Here is an 18,880-nt window from a genome sequence, read left to right as displayed (position 1 = left end):
TGGGGATGTTCTGGACTTCAAGAAGTGCTAAAATTGGATATTTGTGATAAAGGCCGGACAGTTAGCAACCCTCAGCTCCAGGACTTCGTGGGGATGTGGAGGCTTTAATCCTTCTTTGTAGTTTCTCCTCAATTCAATTAGTACAAAAGAATTGTGAGCAAAGAGAGAACGGAGATAGCTAGTAATCTTAAAAGTTACAGGCATTTGGAGGACACTCATGTTCATATAAACATTAAGAAAGGTGCATATAGTACATTGATTTAGACTTAACACTGGTATGTTTTGTTTTTTGTTGGATCATTCATAATAACAACATTCCTTAATAGTATAAAAGCAACCCAGATATTTTTATCAAAGAAATATTAATAATTTTCATTTGTGTATGTTCTATACTGTAATTAATAGCATATGCAGCTCATAAAAGCTAAAAGGTTAATTTTTATCAGGCCCTTTATATGTACCCTTTGGAACAGCAATATCTTATTATACCCAATTGACTGTTGAGAAAACTGAGCCTTAAAGAGGCAGATGACTTGCTCAAAGTAAATAATAGAGAAACAGTTGTACCCAGGTCTCTGACCACAAAGCCTGTGCTCTAAATCACACATGTTTTATATGTGACTTCTTACCTTAAAATAATGCTTAAAATTTTGAATCTCCTCCAACTCCCATTTCCATAATCTTTCCACAGACTGCAGTCCACGCCTTTCTTGTTTCTTTCTTGTGGCTTTGAAGTTTGTTCTCTGTGACATGTGAATGTCCGTCGTAAATTTCCCAGGTGGCCAGGAAGGCTCAGACTTGAGCTGTGGTTATACCTTTAGGCAGGTTTTTATGGGGACCGTTGCAGAGAAGCCACAAGCTCTGGGTGGCAGTCATGGGGCAGGAAAATGATTTCCTGAGAAAGGAACCCATGGAACTTAAGAGGTAATGTTAGCTACAGGGCTTGGAGGAAATCATCTTTTATCCTTCCTGAATTCACTCTTCATTGCTTTATGTTTGTTATTTCCTCATCGTTGAAACAGTATACAGCAGAATGAGGCTTAAACTGAAAACATCTCTCTTACTGTCTCGCTGCTCAAGTCACATGCCTTAGTTCATTTTTTGGTAAACATTCATAAAATTTAATAATAATCTTTTCCAGTTATAAGACTTACTCATAAACTTTTAAAAATAAGATATTTAACTTTAACCAAAATTACATGAGCTCACCTCAAGCTACTACCACAGTTTAAGGTAAAGACAATAGATTTCTCTTTTACTACTAAAGATCACATATATAAAGTAATCAGGGATTGAGGTAAAAAATTTTTAGATTATTTGCATTTTATTTCCTTTAGCTTCCAGCAGTTAAATTAGCAAATACATTTTTCTGTGGCTCCAAAGAGTAATAATGAGCATCTACATTCTTTCACTGAGAGTTCACTGAGCATCTTTCTGGTTAGTCATTGCCAGAGTATGACTTACCACTCCAGCAGCCTGTTGTTGCAGCAAAGAAAAAAAACCACCAAAGTAATAGGTTACACATAGTAACATGTAAGACACAGGGATCCTGAAGCCTAGAACTGTTCAGGCCAGGTGATATGACTGACATATTTCCTCCTTTTCCTGCCCTTTTTGCACAAAAAGTGGAGACCTTCAAGTTCTTTGACCTGACTGGTTTCTCTGAATGTATCTTCTAAACTTTAGGATCATCTTCATGCAGAAAAGGGGGGACAACTCCTGTGTCCTCAAGGTCATGTGTACTCTTTGTACTGCAGTATGCTGGTTCTCCAGTAAAGCAAAAGGAAAGTAAAAACGTTTTAGCTTTTTTGTCTTAAATGCATTAACTTTAAACATATCAAAATTTCTCTTTTAAAATAAGTCATTCCTTGTTACTTGAAGCTTTATTATGCGATACTTGTGAATGTGTCAGGCTTTATCACAATTATAGATGGGACCTCCTGGTTTTTCAGCATGTTTATCATGGGAACCAATGATGCAGGAGGCTAACCTTAATTCATGTGAAGGCAAGGAATTTCAGATTCCTCCGTACCATGTCAGTTGCTGATAAGGACATGCAAGGGTGGGGAGAAGGATGTGTAAGACAGATGTTGTTAAAATAGAATTTTCTTTTCAAAAAATAGATTTTTCCCTCATAAAAAAAAAAAAAATATATATATATATATGTGTGTGTGTGTGTGTGTGTGTGTATACATTGGACACCTACTAGGTGCCAGGCACTGTTCTAATCACAGTTGGTAAGACAATGAGAAAAGATAGACAAAGTTCTTGCTTGTATACAATTTACGCCTAGTGAGATGGGATAAACAATAAACAAATACATAAATACATTACTTATACTGTTGCAATTTAAAGCTAGAAATGTAACATTTTGTCACAAATTTTCAGGTAATACAAAGGAGTATAATGCAAGAAATGAAGGTCACTTTCTCACACCCTGTTTACCTCTTTTTTCAAAGGTAACCATTACTACAATTGAATGTGTATCTTCCCAGGTTTTTACCATGTGTAAACAATGATTATCATGGGGTAGGGATCATAATGTACATGTTACAAGGCAACGTACTTTTGTCTTCCTTCATGAGATATTAGGTATAACTTTACTCATAAGAATATAGATCAAGGGCCGGGGATTTAGCTCAGTGGTTTCTTCACCTGCTGCGCAAGCACAAGGGCCCGAGTTCGATCCCCGGTACCAAAAAAAAAAAAAAAAAAAAAAAGAATATAGATCAACTACATTCTTCACAACCACTTTTGAAAGGAAAGTAACCTTATACCACATCCTAGCTCAATGAAGAAAGAAATATTGCCTGGGAATGAGTATTGAAGTCTTTTCTTAATAGACTGAACTGAACTGTATTAGTCACTTCCTGTTGATGGGTCAAAACACTCTACACCCGAAATTTAAAAGAGGAGAGGTTTATTTTAGCTCATAGATTCTTTCAGAGGGTTCAGTCCACATTTTTCTGGTTCCAAAGTGGAAACATGGTAGAAGGGCACGGCAAAGCAGAGATGCTTAGTTCAAAGTAACCAGAAAGAAGTAGAATGTGCAACTGGTGAGAAAGAACAAAGAGCACCTCTGGGGAGGGAGCACCCTGAGTGGGTGCCAGGTTAGGCCCCAGGAGAAAAGGGTCTGGGCTGGGGAGGGGGGAGGCAAGGTGGTTGGCATAACTTCTGGCCATGTAGAGCCCTGCTTACCAGGCCCTGCACAGGGCTGGTGGAGGTGGCTTTGCATGATCTTCTTTAGCCCTCCCCAATCCTAAATCCAGCCCCCTGCCCTGCACCTGTCTCCCTGCATCCTCAAGTTTCCTAAGGCAGTGGTGGGAGTTTGGCTGTGGCTGCTACACCTGGGTTCCTTGTTTTTTCACCCTCTTGGTCTGAATTTTCCCCTCCCCCATATCTGGAGTTTCACTCACAACCTAAGAACTTACGTTACATTGAAGGCAGGCAGAAGGCACTGGGGTGGGAGTAAGATGTACAGAGACCCCTTTTTCTCCATCTGCACTTATTTTCATCCTGAGTCCCACTGACAATGCCCTGGGGCCCTTTTGTTCTTCTGTTGCCTGGATTACTGCCCTAGGTTTTGGACCTGTTTTAATCTTTATCCTAGTTTACAATCTATTCCCCAAGCTCCCAGAGTGATAATTTAGAAATATGAATATGCTTATCTTATCTCAATCTCCCATTTAAAATCCTCTTATCATGCTCAGAATAATACAAGCTTTTAAATTTGGCCTGAAGGTGTAGTCATGACCTGGCCCTGCCCTGTCCTCCTTTATGAGCTATTAGGTGTAACTTTATTCATCAGAATATAGATCAACTGCATTCTTTACAACCATGTGTGAAAGGAAGGTAACCTTATACCAGATCCTACCCCCACGAAGGAAGAAATATTGCCTGGGAATGAATATTCTCTCCCATGATCTCTTCCTTGTCATCTCACTGTGTCCATGCTGGCTTTCTGCAGGTTGCTGGGCTGTCCTGAGCCCTTGGTGCAATGATTTTTCTCAGAAATACTCTTCCTCCTGCTGTTTGCTTAGCTAGCTCCAGCTTATCTTTTGGGTCTTAGCTTAGTGTCATTATTTTGTAATCCCTGATCGTGCAATTCTTTCATATATAAAGCACTCATTTTCTTCAGAACATTTACCAGTCTTTGTATCATGTATTTATTGTGTTTGTTTCATCTCCTCTTCTGTCTCCCATCTCCTCCTGTACTGTAGGATTTGTTAATGTGAAGGTTGCACCATATTCCCACAGCCTGGTTAATGTAGGGCTGGTAGACAGTTGGTGCCCAAAACAATGTGTTGACCACATGAATCACATACACGTGTGTCTTCTTGGGCTCCTACTGGCTTGCAAGTGTTGGTCTTCTACACTGTTCTGAAACAGCAGGAAGGGACAAGAGGGGTGACTCTTGAGGTTGGGAAGACCCAAAGAAAAGAAGAATTAGACCTGCAAGAGAAGAAGGGAAAAGAAGAAAGAGAAATATAAAAGGAATACAGGAAGTGAGTGGCAAAAGGAATTGGGAAGAGAAATGAGAAAAAGAGAGGCTATGATGAAATAGATGGGGAAGGGAAGGTAGATTAGAAGTGGTTGAGACTAGAGAAGAGACAGAAAAAGGAATAGGAACACAAAAGTAAAAGATAGAAAAGGAGAAGGAATTCAAAGGGGAGAAAATATAAGGAGAGAAACGTAGATGATAGTGAAACTGAAAAAGAGAAAGGAAATCAAGGGGAACGCAAAAAATAATGGAATCTGCTTTCTCTAAGAGCTGGGTGGGTGGCACTGCTGTGTCCAGCCTGTTCTGCCTCCTTCTTGCACCATGGGAGTCACTGTCTGGAGCTGAGGATGAAGCTGGGGAGAAGGAAGCTGCAAGCTCTGAGTAGTAAACCCTGTGTGGGCCCAAGTCCTCAGGCCTGAGCTCTCTGTCATGACTGCACCACCTTTGCTATGAATAGGTCCTATGTACAGAGGGCTTGCTAAACTAATTTTTGGAGAAGGAGAGAGAAAGAGAGAAGGGCAGAGGGAAAAAGAGAGTCTCACTGGGATATCTGTGATGCCATCATGTAACTGATGACCAAGGAGACATAAGTGGGGCTGCCATTCCTGTGCCAGGGCCCATGACTCAGATACAGAATGCATTTGTCTTCCCCCATTCATACACATACTCTCTCGTGTTAGACAATGTTGGGGATATGGAGAGTACAGGAAGACAGATCTTGTTTTCACAGCACTTAATGGAAATCTTACACAAAGGTGAAGAACTGGCCACCTGGTACCTTGTCACCTTTTATACTGACCATATAAAATTCTGATGGGATGGAACTGGTGCTGGGGCAGGAGGCAGGCGGGGAAAGGGCAGAAGACTCTGAAGGGAATGTCTTCTCCTTCCAAAATCTGGCTTCATTCACCCTAGTTTATAAAGGTGAGCAGGCAAGTGTTCCCTGAGTGTGAGGGATAAACCACAATGGTCAAGTTAACACCCCTTTTAATGCCCATATCTACTGGGACGATATCAATGACATCAGTGACTGCACTTGTGATTTTTGAAAAAGCTGAATGTATGGCAGAGGGAGAAAGTGCTGATAAACCTCCTTGAGGAAAGGCGAAGTGAACTGGACTGTGTAGGAGAAGGGCTCTGTAAGCATGAACAGGGTTTGTCTGGAAGAGCAGGGCTTTCTAAGGAGAGGAACTCTGTAAGGTACAGGATGCCTTACTACTTTAAAACATTTTTAATGAAAAAAAATTTAAAGATAGAATCTCAGTATGTTGGCCAGGCTGGTTTTGGTCTTGGTCTTGGTCTGAAGGGATCCTTACTTCAGCCTTCCAAGTAGCTGCCGCCCTTGGCTAGGGCATTTTACATAGCAGCAGTGCCTTGTAAAGAGGAGGAGAGTTTTGCAAAGAGCAGCAGGGGTTTGTAAGGAAATGTGGGGCTTTATAGAAAGCACTGGAGTTTGTAGGAGCAGAGTTTTCTAGGAAGGAAAAAGGTTTCCTGGGAGGAACAGGGTTTATAGGATAAATGGGAATTTTCAGGAGGGACAAGCTTTATGTGGCGGAGCAGCGCTTTTTAGGAGAACCAGAAATTTTACGAGGCCACAGTCTTTTAAAAGCTGGACTTTGTCAGGATCTGGCACATCAGATGATGGAGAAGGGTTTGTGGGAGGAGCAACGTTTTGTAGAAGGCTTTTTAAGGACAAGGAGTAGCATGTAGTTGGGAGCAGCATAGTCAGGTGGAGAGATCAGTAAGGAGGAGGGAGGCTTAGAAGAAGCAAGGTTTGTAACCTCGAGCACAGCTCTGGAAGGACTGGGGCTTTGTTGGAGGAGCAGGATTTTGCTAATGTAGTTTAGTTATGAGAATGCAGTCAAAATAGCCTAACTATAGGGTCTCATTAAGGCAACAGGACACAGTTAAAAACTAACTCAAGCAGCTGGTTGAGCTTAGAGATGCAAAGGTAAACACAAGGAGAAAAGCTACAACAAAAAGGGAAATAAGGACCTTTCCTCCCAGGAAAAAGATATGTTAAGCTATTGACAGCTTCTCCCTCTGGACTTGGACTTTAACTGGACCGTTTCTCCCACCTCTGGGCCTAGACTTCAACTAGACTTTGAGAAAACACTAGAAATGCAAGATAATGAGTTTCGTTTTTTAACTGATTTCCTTTGAATGTCCCCCTCCTTCCATCTATAGAAGGTCAAGACAAAGGAAGCACGTGGGACTTCTTTCCTGTCCTGGTACCTCCCTAGTTTTTTATTTTAATTATTATTTCTAATACACACTCTCCTAAACTCTTCCTTTTGTCCTCAAATGTATTCCTCAATTTTGGGAGACAACTCAGGTTTATACAAAATTAACTGTTTTATGAGGAGGAACAAAGCTTTATAAGAAACCAGCTTTGTATGAAGAAACAGGGTTTGTAAGATGCATGGCGTTTTGTGACGAAGAGCAAAACCAGTGTGTTGTAGGGAGGAGGACTTTGTGAGGGAGGAGCAAAACTTAGTAAGGAAATCAGAGATTTGCAGAAGCGCTATGCTAGGCTATTTGAGGAACAGGGTTTGGGGAGTACATGATTTACAGGAAGGCAGGCCTGGTAGAATGACCAGGATTTTATACTAGGAGGTGCAGACTTGGTAGGAGAATCAGGCTTTTACAAAAAAAGCACTTGTAGGAGAGGCAAGGCTTAGTAAGAGGAATTCTTTTTCTCTGTATGAGGTACTAGGTAGGAGGAAGCATTAAGGTTTATAAGGAGTGTTCTTTGTAGGAAGAGCAGGGCTTACCCAGGAGTCTGGTTTGTAGGGGGAACAGGGCCTTCTAAGCCTCATGGGGTCTCTGCAGGGGACTGGTGCTCTGTAGGAGTGGGGCTAAGGAGTAGAGGGCCTTTGTAAGAAGCTGGGCTTTGTTGGATGAGTAAGGTTTTGCAAGTACTGAGGTTTTGTTATATGCAGGGGGGCTTATAAGGGATTACAGATTTGTTGGACTGTGGCTTTGGGAAGTGAAGGACTTGATAGAATAGGGCTTTGTAGGAGTTGCAAGGCTGTGTTGTCAGCAGGGCTTTGAGGGTGGAGTTTGTAGGAGGAGAAAAGTTTTGTATTGAAGGGGAGGACTGGAGACGTCTTTGTGAGAAACACAGTGTGTAGTTTGAAGAGCTGTAGTTGGTAAGGAGGAATGGGGCTCTACAGGGAGGGCTTGCTAGGGGGAGTAAGGTTTTGTAGAACATCAATGCTTTATAAGCAGGAGCATAGCACTGTAGGAGGAGTGGGATTCGTAAGTAGAATTACAGGGTTTTAGGGATTTATAGGAGCAATGAGCATTGTGATGAGGTACAGGTTTGTGAAAAGAAAGTTTCTTTTCAGTGAGTAGTATTGGTGTCTACTTGTCCTTTCTGGGCCATCATTCTCCATTTGATTTTTGGGGTAACCCAGGTTCCAGGGCAGGGATTTGGGTGCTAAGCAGGGTTTTACCTGGCTTCCAGACCAATACTACCTGCAAATTCCCCAGCTACATAACATACTAAGCTTCTCAGACCCCGCTTGAGTACAAGACTCTTCCATATCTTTCTTAACTTAGTAAAGAGATCAGAGCTGAGCCTGTGTTAATAAAAAACATTTCTATGACCTGGAACATTTCTATGACCCTTTCCCTCAAATGGAGATGTAGAAAAGTTGAGAAGCAGGTTACAAAACTGCCTTCTCTTCCTGCTTGGAATACAGGTTCACCAGCACTCCTCCAGCACTCTTTGCAGTTGGACCACGTAATGGCCAATGACATGAGAGGAACGGAGTGTGCCTGCATGTGTGTGCGTGTGCGTTTTACATTTTGAGCACTTCCCAAGGATGATCATTCATGTTCTTTCCCATTTTGCTTCAGCTATAGTGAGTGTAACTATAAAAGATGCAAGTCAAATCCTGCTGTGAGGAAACCTCTTTCCATTCTCACTGAAGAGCTGGGGATTCCAGCCACCTTCATGGTTTCACTAACCACAAAGGGAAGACAAGAATCATCACTACTTTCCTGACTTGAAGATCTTGCTTTAGCCTCATTAGAATTCCTGCAGCAAGTGTACATGGAGGATGTAATCAAACAAAGCTAAATTCTCTAACTGGCTGAAGGAAATAGTCTTTCAGTTTTCTTGCGCCTTTCTTTGATCTCTAATTACTTCCTAAAGATTCTTTGGGTTTCACAAAGCAAGAAATTCTTCTACTGTGTGTGTGTGTGTGTGTGTGTGTGTGTGTGTGTGTGTCTAAGAAAGACCTGATGGACAATCTGCCATCTTAAAATTAAATAACTGAAGTATCTTTAGAAAATGTTAATGTTAATGATCTCAAATACTCAACAAATTTCATTAAAATTTGTTACTGTACTTAAATGACTTTTTAAATGGAGGTTTCAATCTATAGCTACTGATATTAAATAGATGACAAACAATAAATTATGCAATCAAATTTTTAATAACAAAGATACTATTTTAACATGGTCAAATATATTTGGCTAAGTCCAGATTTAAAAAAAAGTATCTACCTTGAACAGTACAATCATACAGCATTGTACAGAACATTCCATAGATCAACAGAAAATACATTTAAGCACAAAAATAAAAAATATTTAAAGAGAATCTCTAAGCAGCATTTTACTTCTGCAAAACAGACATATATCTTGTACTGATTAAATATCTACAAGTGCTTTTCCTTTAAAAAAATACATATATTCTTAATAGACTAAGTCATTAACAATGACCTGGTAAATCTTTCACTTCAATTTGAATGATTTATAAGCTAAATCTTACAACCACAAAAAGGTTTTTATTTGTATTAAGATGTTACCACTTTTGACAAAAGCTTAAAATATCTCAAAGTAAAACTAGCAACGTAACTTTACAATATATTCTATGATAGCTTTATTTATTGTGAGGGCTACTCTAAAAAAACTGATGATCGCTGTTGTGCTGCCCGATGCAGGAAAACAGCAGAACACTGGTACTCCCTCCCCACAAGCTCTTGTCATGGACCACAGCTTCATAAGGACACTTAGGCCCCCATCCCTATTCTAAAAATACAGCAAAAGAAACTGACACCAAGCAATACTGGCTGATCCCATTACATTTTAATGTGTAGAATTCCTGCTCCAGTGGACTGATGTGAAGTGTATGGATAAATAAATTAATCTGCTTACTATCTCTACATTACCCAGAAATATTTAATCATTTGTATTAGTTTCTTATCTATAAGATGGAAGAAAACTGGACCCATGTTTCACTTGACTGTAGACTTAAATATAATTAAAATTAAAAAGCATTTCTGAAAAACCAGTCTCAGTTTTGAATCATAAAAAAGGAGCATGAGTATACAGACACATTTGGATGAGCATTTAATGTAATTAAAAGTTATTTTTAAGCTGAATTTTAAAACTTTCTTAAAAGGAAGTGCTCAAGCATTTTAATTTTACTTGAAACTATAGCAACAACAAGTAAACTTTCAAATTACTGGGAAAAAAACATTATTAAAAAATACCAAAAAAAAATAGAACAATGAAAACTGTACTACATAAGTACATTTTAATGAACTTTTGACCTCCTGTTTTCCATTAAAATACTACTGAACTAGGTATATCAAGTAAATCCAGAAACAACTGTCCATTTTGTGCTTTGAGAGGGCTTTTGAGTCTTTAATATTTTAAAAATCTTGTCTTAATATTTTTTAAATCTTTCATAAACCACATTTACCAGACATATTCCTTACTGCTCTCCAGATTATAGGTATATACATCTTACAATAATGTTAATAACAGTTCAAATTTTTATGTTTCTACTCTGGAAAGGTTATGGCAAAATAACTGATGTTTGAAATTAATATAATCAAACAATATTTTAGTGGCATAAAGCTTAGCTTGCTGGAGAATTCCTTATTCTGGACCAGGGTATGTAATAGAATGTGCATTCATTTTTATCCTATATAACAAGGTTTAACTAGTGATCTATGAGCAAACTTTATAATAGTTTTACCTTACAAGAGAAATGACATAAAGGTCCATCTCTTTTGGTATATAGAGATGCTCTTGTTTTGTGATTCATTTTGCCAAATGTGGATGTAAAGGCTAAATTCTAATAACAATAAAGTAACTGCTGAGACACAAGAAACATAGGACCTAATGAAAATTTTGTTTCTGAACATAGAAAAAGTATTTGTGTAAATTCAGAAGAAGGTACTATGTTCTACACAAATAAGCATGTCAGCACTGTTACCAAAATCTATCTTTAATAAAATTTTACATATTACTAAAAGCCCAGGAGCTAAATAAGAGTAATTTATTTTATATTGCCTCTGTGGAATAAAAAGCATCTCAAATTAAAATTTAAAAATCTCAATTTCAATTTTTTTTCAAAAGTATGCACTTTTTCCACTTTTCCTTCAGAGGAAAGCTATTTGTTGTACTTATCTCCTTCTCACATTTGAGAATTTAAGACATGTCAGATGGTGACAGATAACTGAACGTGTTTGAAAGGAAATGTGCTCTGGTCATTTCAAGAAAAACCTACATTTGACTAGTCTCACCAAGCAAATTTAGTTTAAAGCCTTTCTTTGGTGATATTTTAGCAATTAATCAAGGTTATTGCCTGACTATACAAAATTAAGTCACAATCTAAAATATTCCAACCCCTGAACAGTTAAAACTGTTTTCCAACATGGTTACTAATTAACAGTAAAATATCTTTGGTGATACCTATATTCTTATGAAAATCTTTGAAAAAGTGATTACTCTTAACTTGCAAGTGCCTATATAAATATGAAACCACTCATAAGGGACAGATACAGAAAACTCAAAATTTATGCAGTAAATCTAAAACAGAAATGCATGTTAGCAATGAGGCACTTTCTCTTTAATATTTAATAAAGCTAAACAGTTCACAATAGTATATAACACATTTTTCTTGAGGAGTTAGTTTAAATTAACATAACACTTGACTGTATAATATAAGTAAGCAAATTTACTACATTTATAAAATGTGGTATATTAGTATGGGATAGATGTTCAACGAGTAAAGAAATAGTATACTTTTCTAAAAGTAGCTAAAAGACATTACTCAAGTTACCCAACCTCCAGACTCTTAACTCATCAATAAATCTTTTTTTATACTAAGTATCTTTTTAACTTAGTGTCTTGTTAAGAGAAAAGGCCATATTTTGATTTCTCTATTAATTAATGTGACTACTGCAATTTAAAGTGATATTTATAAACCACATACAATCTTTATTATCTAAAGTTCCTTGACCTATTCATATCTGATTTTTAAGGCAGATAGAACAGAAAACAGTTTTCTACGGAATAAAATTCTTTCAGTTTATTAAGAAACAACAGATTAATGAATAATTTAGGTTTATAATGTGATTTAACAGATGCAGACCATATAAAGGTGGTTTTTTTTTTTAGAGCACTCTGTATTTATAAAGCTAACCAAAAAAGGTGCTTGTATATTTTCTCTATACCTGGTTTATTACAAATTCTATAATCTGATATATGGAATAATTGGCTGGGAATTCAGTGTACTACTAGCCATGAAAGTAGTCACATACTTGGAAACTCATTGTTGATATACTAAAAGAGGTCAGCTGAAGAAGTCTAGGTTTCTAGTAGCAATACCACAGTACTTAGGACCATCAAAAAAAAAATGTTCACCTATCCTCAAATGACAACTGATGCCCTTCTTTATGTAAGATTTTTACACATTTTGGCACATATTCTTCCACTGCATTTCAATAAAAATCTTAATGCATTAAAATTAAATAAAGGAATTTTATATAAACTATTCTCAATTCCGTAACTGTTTCCCTAAACACTTTCTTAGAGAATGGTAGAATTACATATGATCAGGCAACAGACCAAATTTAAAGAGATCTTCAATCTAAAACTTATTTATGGCCATAAGGTTTGACTTGGGAGTCAAAATATATAAGTCTTATTTGTGGTTTTCAAAATGCACTCAATTCATTTTGAGTTAACTAAAATTACCTTCCATATGTAAAATACTATTTAATCATTGATCTAGTTGTGACAAATTTATACTAATTTTAAAAATTAAAAAAATATCTAGGAACTGGATTTCACAAAAAAAGTGTCTGTAGTTGGATAATAAATTCAGTTTTGGGTTGGGTCTAATAGTTTTTCCAAGCATTTAATGAAAATAACATTTTAAATTTTGTGTTTTTAAATTTTAAATTTGTCCATTTAAAATTTTTCCCTTCCAAGAACTAACAATCTAAAAAAACAAAGTTAAGAAAATACTGCCATAACCTTCTTCACAAGTCAGAACAACAGAAACTTTTATATAGATTTTTTTGACTGAAGATATAAAAATTATGAATTTTCAGTCTTATACATTATGAAATGCATTGAGATTGAGCTGTATTTTGTATGTTTCTCAGAGTAACGATGTTTTAGTTTCATGAAGCAATTTAGAATTTAAAAGGCAATAAAATTTGTGATACATTTTACTAGAAAATGTAGCACTTCTCTCATGTATACAGTATAAAAGCTATGTGTTTAACACATAGATTGTGCTCATGTCAGATTTCTAAAACAAGTAGATTTCCCTAATTTCCAAGCATTTCCCTAATTTTCAGAGGTTAACATGTTTGTTTCAAAAGCAATTGTTAAAACATTTTCCAAGAACATTTTTTGGAAAACTGTAAAATTTTAAAAGGTTTAAAATAAAAAATTTTACATAGTTTAAGGTAACAACACTTTCTGTGACTTGCAGATTAATCCCAAAACAAATGGAAGACTTAACAAAACTGCAAAATCAAGGAAATTTATCGCAGTTTTGAATTTTAACGAACTCATGTATAAAACAATAATCCAATTTCCCTCTGATTACAGTATCTAAAATAAAATATTCTCAAACCATTAATTTTGGTTAGCATATTTATCTACTAAACTGTATCTATTTTAGGCATATGTTTTGGAAATGTGATAATTAACATTTTTAACCTGCAACTGTTTTTGAGACATTTGAAATCCATAAAATAGCTAACATTATCTGTTCTAAAAGAACCTAATATTTAAAATCATCATTCATAACCTTCTGCATGCCACAATAACACACACCTAAGGCCAACATAAAAGAAAAACAATGTATTCATTAAATGACAACAACAATGTAATGGTACATACATAAAATGGGCGATGCAATGAAGTTTCATGAAGCAGCACCCACTTGTCATAAGGCATTATGAAAGATGAACCTTACTTACACATTAATTTTATTAGAAGTAAATGTGATCAGCTGCCAACACTGCAAATGGTTGTGAATCTAACTTCAGTTGTCAAAAAAATTATACATTTTGATCTGGAGGGCTAACATGCCTTCCTGTGCAACTGGTAGACCACACAGACAGATGCTTCAAATGTTGACAATTATGGTGTGCTCCAACATTAAATAATTGGAATTCTTCATAAAATGACTTGCACACTCAAGAATGAACTATTTTTTACACAAAAAGCTTATTAGCAAGAATAAGAAGGTGGCTGAGAAACCACTTTTCTAAATATATTTCCACACAAAATAACTTCCACATATAATTATCAGGTTCTTGTACAGTACTCTATTTAAACAATTAATAACATAGTAAGTATGTGAAAACTGCAACACCACAATGATTGAGCCATATTACTAGTGTAATTAAACATTAGGACAATCTTAGAACAGGCAAGCAAAATATTCAGAAGGCTGAATCATGGCTGCACACCATGATTTCAACCATGACTTGTACACTGTGAGACAGCACAAATACCTTATGCAGATGGTTCAGTAGCAGAATGGCACCTGGTTTGCTTTTAATAGAAACAACATGAATGCAACTGACAATTTAGAGACAGACAATGGCCTTATTTGCATGCTGAAAATCTGATTGTGTCCCTCTAGTCCACACACCGTTCACTGTGCAATCTGTCGACGAGTAAACAAATAGTGCAGGATTCATTTCAGTGAAATCTAGGCCCCTTGGTCTAACCGAAATCAATTCTTGGTCGATACTGCAATACCATAGGGTATGACTATAAAATAAAAACAGATGATGAATGAGACTGTTTGCATAACAATAACATAGTTTTATACAATGCAGTTTATATACAAAATTTTAAGAATTCAAAGTCATAATTTACAATATTTCCTGATAGCAGTGATGACAAAAGTAATGATTTAAGTTGCCATTTAAGATTTAAGTACTACTATTAATATTGTCATTTCTTTTTTGGTACCGGGGATCAAATTCAGATCCTTGCGCTTGCAGGGCAGACGTCAGAACCACTGAGCTAAATCCCCTGCCCCAATACTATCATTTCTTAATGGTTACCATTATTTTTCCTGAGTCAGTCAAGTTTTCACTAACATGCAGCAGTGGTCAAGTTCTAAGGTGTATAATGTCCCATGGAGGTTGCTTATGTGACCACACCAGTGGATTACTTAGGGAGAGGCAGGCCCTGTTGAGACTGAAAGCTGTATGTCCTGCTTCCAAGTATCCCATTAGCAACCCTGCATGGCTGAGCAAATTGAGCTGGCAGGGGGAGAGTCTCCCAGAGCTGGTGCTGGTGAGAACACACTGAGTCACACATTAGCAAGAGACCCCCTAATCTATGAAACTGCACTAGTTTTCACAAAGCAAAAAATTTTACACGTTTGATACTTGTTCCTTTTTAGCATTTAAAATTTATTTTAATAGTCCTAAAAAATATTTGGAAAAGCAAGTAACTAATTGTCACATGAAGTATTTAGGTCACTGTCTTCTTTCAATAGTGGACTGGTATTATTAAATGTTCTGATTTGACTATTACATAATATAAATAAAAGGTTCATAATTGTCCTTGGTATTGCTCTATCTAGAAAAGCCATCATACATCTGGCTACCATACAGTGCTAGAAAGGGAAGAGCTTGCAGATAAACGCATATGCCAAGGTACCTCTGCATCTTTTTTTACCTCTACTTTTTCCTATCATATAAAAACAAAATATCACAAAGTCAGAAAGGGTCTGGAGAAACAATGATTTTTCTTTCATACAGCTGCAGGGCCCCTTAAAAAATGAAATTTAAGGAGAAACTTTTATGTATTCAAGAAAAGGCTAGACTACCACCAACTGTTATTTCATCTTAGCGGAGGAAAATGCAAAAATCCAATACAGACAATTTTGTTCTTTTATATAGATTAAAGAAATAAACTGAGATTCTATGATTGTTTTGCCATTTATAATGCTTTCAATTCACGATAGGACAGGAAGGTAGGAATAATCCTCCAGGTCTTGGTCTTCTAGCTGAAGAAGTAAGGCAGATGGCACTACCAGCTTTCTAAGGGCTTGCATTAAATCTCAGCTTCTCAAGGTTTCCAAGGTCAAAAATTATTTTGGTTTTAATTTTACTTTTTATTTTAAATTTTATTCTGTTCTTGCAGAATCAAAGCATCTTGGAATGGGGCACAGAAGTTTGTAATTTATAAAACTCTGGGTGGTTCTGGAGCTCAGCCAGATTATGAGGCCACTAACATAGATCCTATCCTAACTTTACTAATTCCCCATTCTACCTCACTCCAACCTACAACATGCCTTTTACTTTCAAGTTTACTTTCTATTCCTGACTGTTAAATCTGCATACTTTCTGTAATTAAGGTCCTCATTTTAGAATACATTCATCATATACAGAAATATTCACCAACAGTTCTACAAGGGATGAAAGTAGAGAAGGAAGTAGAATGGCTTTGTTGACACTGGTCTTGTTTTACTGAAGACTGGAAAATACAGAAAAATACCAAGGAAAAAAAGGAAAAATATTTAAATTCTATTATCTGAATGTAACCACTATATAATTTTAGTGTATAGCCTAATCTTTTTATCTACACTTTTTTTCCCCAAAACTGGAGTCATGATAAATATATTGTTTGGTAAATAATTTTGTCCATTTAAAATTCTGTAAATGTATTTCCATACCATTTAATACATTTTGACACGATCATCTTTAATGGCTATGCATTATGCTTTTTAAAGAAACAAATCATGAGTATATCTCTTTTTGCTGTACATTTGAGATTGTTCCTTTTTTGCTATTATAAATTGATTTTCATCTAATGATCTATATTCTTCTCTACAAGACAGATTCTTAGAAGTGAAATTACTAGTTCAAATAACATACACATTTAAAAAAGCTTTTTGATAAATACTATTATACTGGTCTTCAAGAAAGCTGTTCTATTTTTCCAAAAGAAATGAGTGCCCATTCTTCCAGAATCTCATCAATAATGCTATTATCCATTACCCATTTTAATTTGGCAATTTAATAAACATAAAATACTATTTTATTTGACTTTTAAAGAATTTCATCATTTGTATATGCTTATTAGCCAATTGTATTTCCTTTTTTTGTAACTTTTTTTCCCCAAGTTAGGCTGTCTTATGGATTTATATGAAATTTTAATGTAATAAGAACATTAAACCTTTTTCTGTCACATATTGCGAATATTTAGTATTGGATTTTTGAGCAATCTCCATTCTGAGATCATTTACTTAACTATATTTTCTTCTTAAGTCTTTTTTGATATCATGTTTAATATTTACCATTTTAAACCATCAGAAAGTTATACTGATGAAAATTGTGAGATTTGGGTTGAATTCTCCCCTCAATGTCAGTACAATTAACAAAAACAAGCCCCACTAGATCTGCACCCAACCTCCAACATGCCATCTAAGTGCGCAACTGCCCACCACCCTCTTCTGTACCATCCACTCCAGCACCATGGGCTCCTGCAACTCTCAGAGCCAGACAATTCTCTGCTCAGGGCCTCTGCAGTGTGTTCCTTTGGCACCAGACACTGACATGCCAATGTCTTTCATTTCCTTTTGATCAAAAACTACCTTGTCAAAGAGGTCCTCTTCAGGTATCTTATAAAAATATTCTATTTACCTACTTGAAATTTTCTTTCAATTTACTTGTTTGTTCTTTGTCTGATAGTCAGTAGAGTGTAAGTTCTATGAGAGTCCTGTGTTCATTTTCACTTCCCCAGGGAAGAATGCCTAGTGCATACCAAGTGCTCAATAGATACTTGATAAGTTCATCTTTTTTTCTCTATTAATCTGAAATATTGTCTTTTATAAACTCCTATATACTAGAGTCCCTCCCTGAGATACCTTTTTTATTCATATGCCTATGTTTAGTTTATATGTCTATATTGAAGTCATTATTTTTTATTCATGTCTATGTTGACCTTAACTATTTCAGCTTTATAGTACATTTTAATATGAGCAGTACTCTTTTTTATTCTTTTATTACTCATTTGAAAAATAACTGACCAGAAGCATTTGTTTGTATTTCCTGTGAACTTTAGAATAATGTTGTCAAATTAAACAAGAATCTGATAAAAGAATGTTTGGAATTACATTTGACTTCATGATTTAATCAAGGGAAGAACTGACATCTCTGTAATACTCAACATTCTATTTAAATTTCCTGTGTGTGAAACGGAATTTTGGATATACACAAACTGAACTGCATAAGAACCAAATCAAATTTCCCCATAAGGTCAACAACGAACCTATCCATTGAATTTGATTTGGTTCTTGTCTAACTCGGTCTGTGACCAGAATTGTGCAAAGAATCAAGTACGGGAACGGAGGTAACACTGTATGTGAGAAGGTCTTTGTGGGAAATGTATAGCGAAGTACCTCTCCTGACTTACTTTCAAATGGTTCCATTAAAAACAAGAGAGAGAGAGAGAGAGAGAGAGAGAGAGAACAAGAACACAGTAAGAAGAGATGGGAAGAGGAAGAAAGGGAAAGGTGGCAGAAAATGTGGTTAAATGTTAATTGGTAAATCTAGGTAAAGGATAGTCCTGTAATAATTTCAACTGTATTGTTCTGAAAAACTTAAAAAGAAGTTCGAAGAAAAAATCAGTACCTAACACTGAATTTTAGCAAAGGCAGTCTCAGCATTTACTGATTTTTTTATTGTGCATATATAAAATATAAATATAATATAGATATATATATCCACACAAGCATACATACATGCTTAATATTGTGGGGGAGATAAGTATGTTCTCCCCAGAACACTAAGCCATTCTTGCATTTCTGATCTACTAGGTTTTGGCTTATTATTCTTCTAGTATACTATTACAGAATATTATTTAGTATACTTAGTATGTTTCAGTATATTATTTATCACCTTTTTTACTTATATTCAAAATTAGATTTGGTATTAGCTTTCTCATTATGGGTTCCCTGTCAGTTTTTGCTATCATACTTATGTTACTTTTGTGAAATGAATTCAGAAAAATTTCACGTTTTTCAAAGATTTAAAACAAAATGTGGGCTGAGAATGTAGCTCAACGGTGCCTGGCAAGTGCAAGGTC

The 18,880-nt window shown here is 36.0% G+C and overlaps 1 protein-coding gene across 12 annotated transcripts in view; it reads right to left on the bottom strand.

Moving 5' to 3' along the window:
* Positions 1-8,927: 8,927 nt before the first annotated feature.
* Pcgf5 (polycomb group ring finger 5) overlaps positions 8,928-18,880 on the bottom strand; it is a 126,300-nt gene continuing 116,347 nt past the window's right edge. For all 12 annotated transcript variants that reach the window (XM_087184901.1, XM_087184902.1, XM_021253034.2 and 9 more), the window contains one exon: positions 8,928-14,545. In XM_087184901.1, the coding sequence (XP_087041027.1) occupies positions 14,498-14,545 (48 nt within the window). In that variant the 3' untranslated portion in view covers positions 8,928-14,497. The remainder of the gene's footprint in view (positions 14,546-18,880) is intronic.

This window comes from Heterocephalus glaber, unplaced genomic scaffold, assembly GCF_053883595.1.
Source record: "Heterocephalus glaber isolate CG9 unplaced genomic scaffold, H.glaber_assembly_v1.0 deba00001497, whole genome shotgun sequence".
Taxonomy (NCBI): Eukaryota; Metazoa; Chordata; class Mammalia; order Rodentia; family Bathyergidae; genus Heterocephalus; species Heterocephalus glaber.
This window is presented reverse-complemented; position numbering and strand designations above follow the sequence as displayed.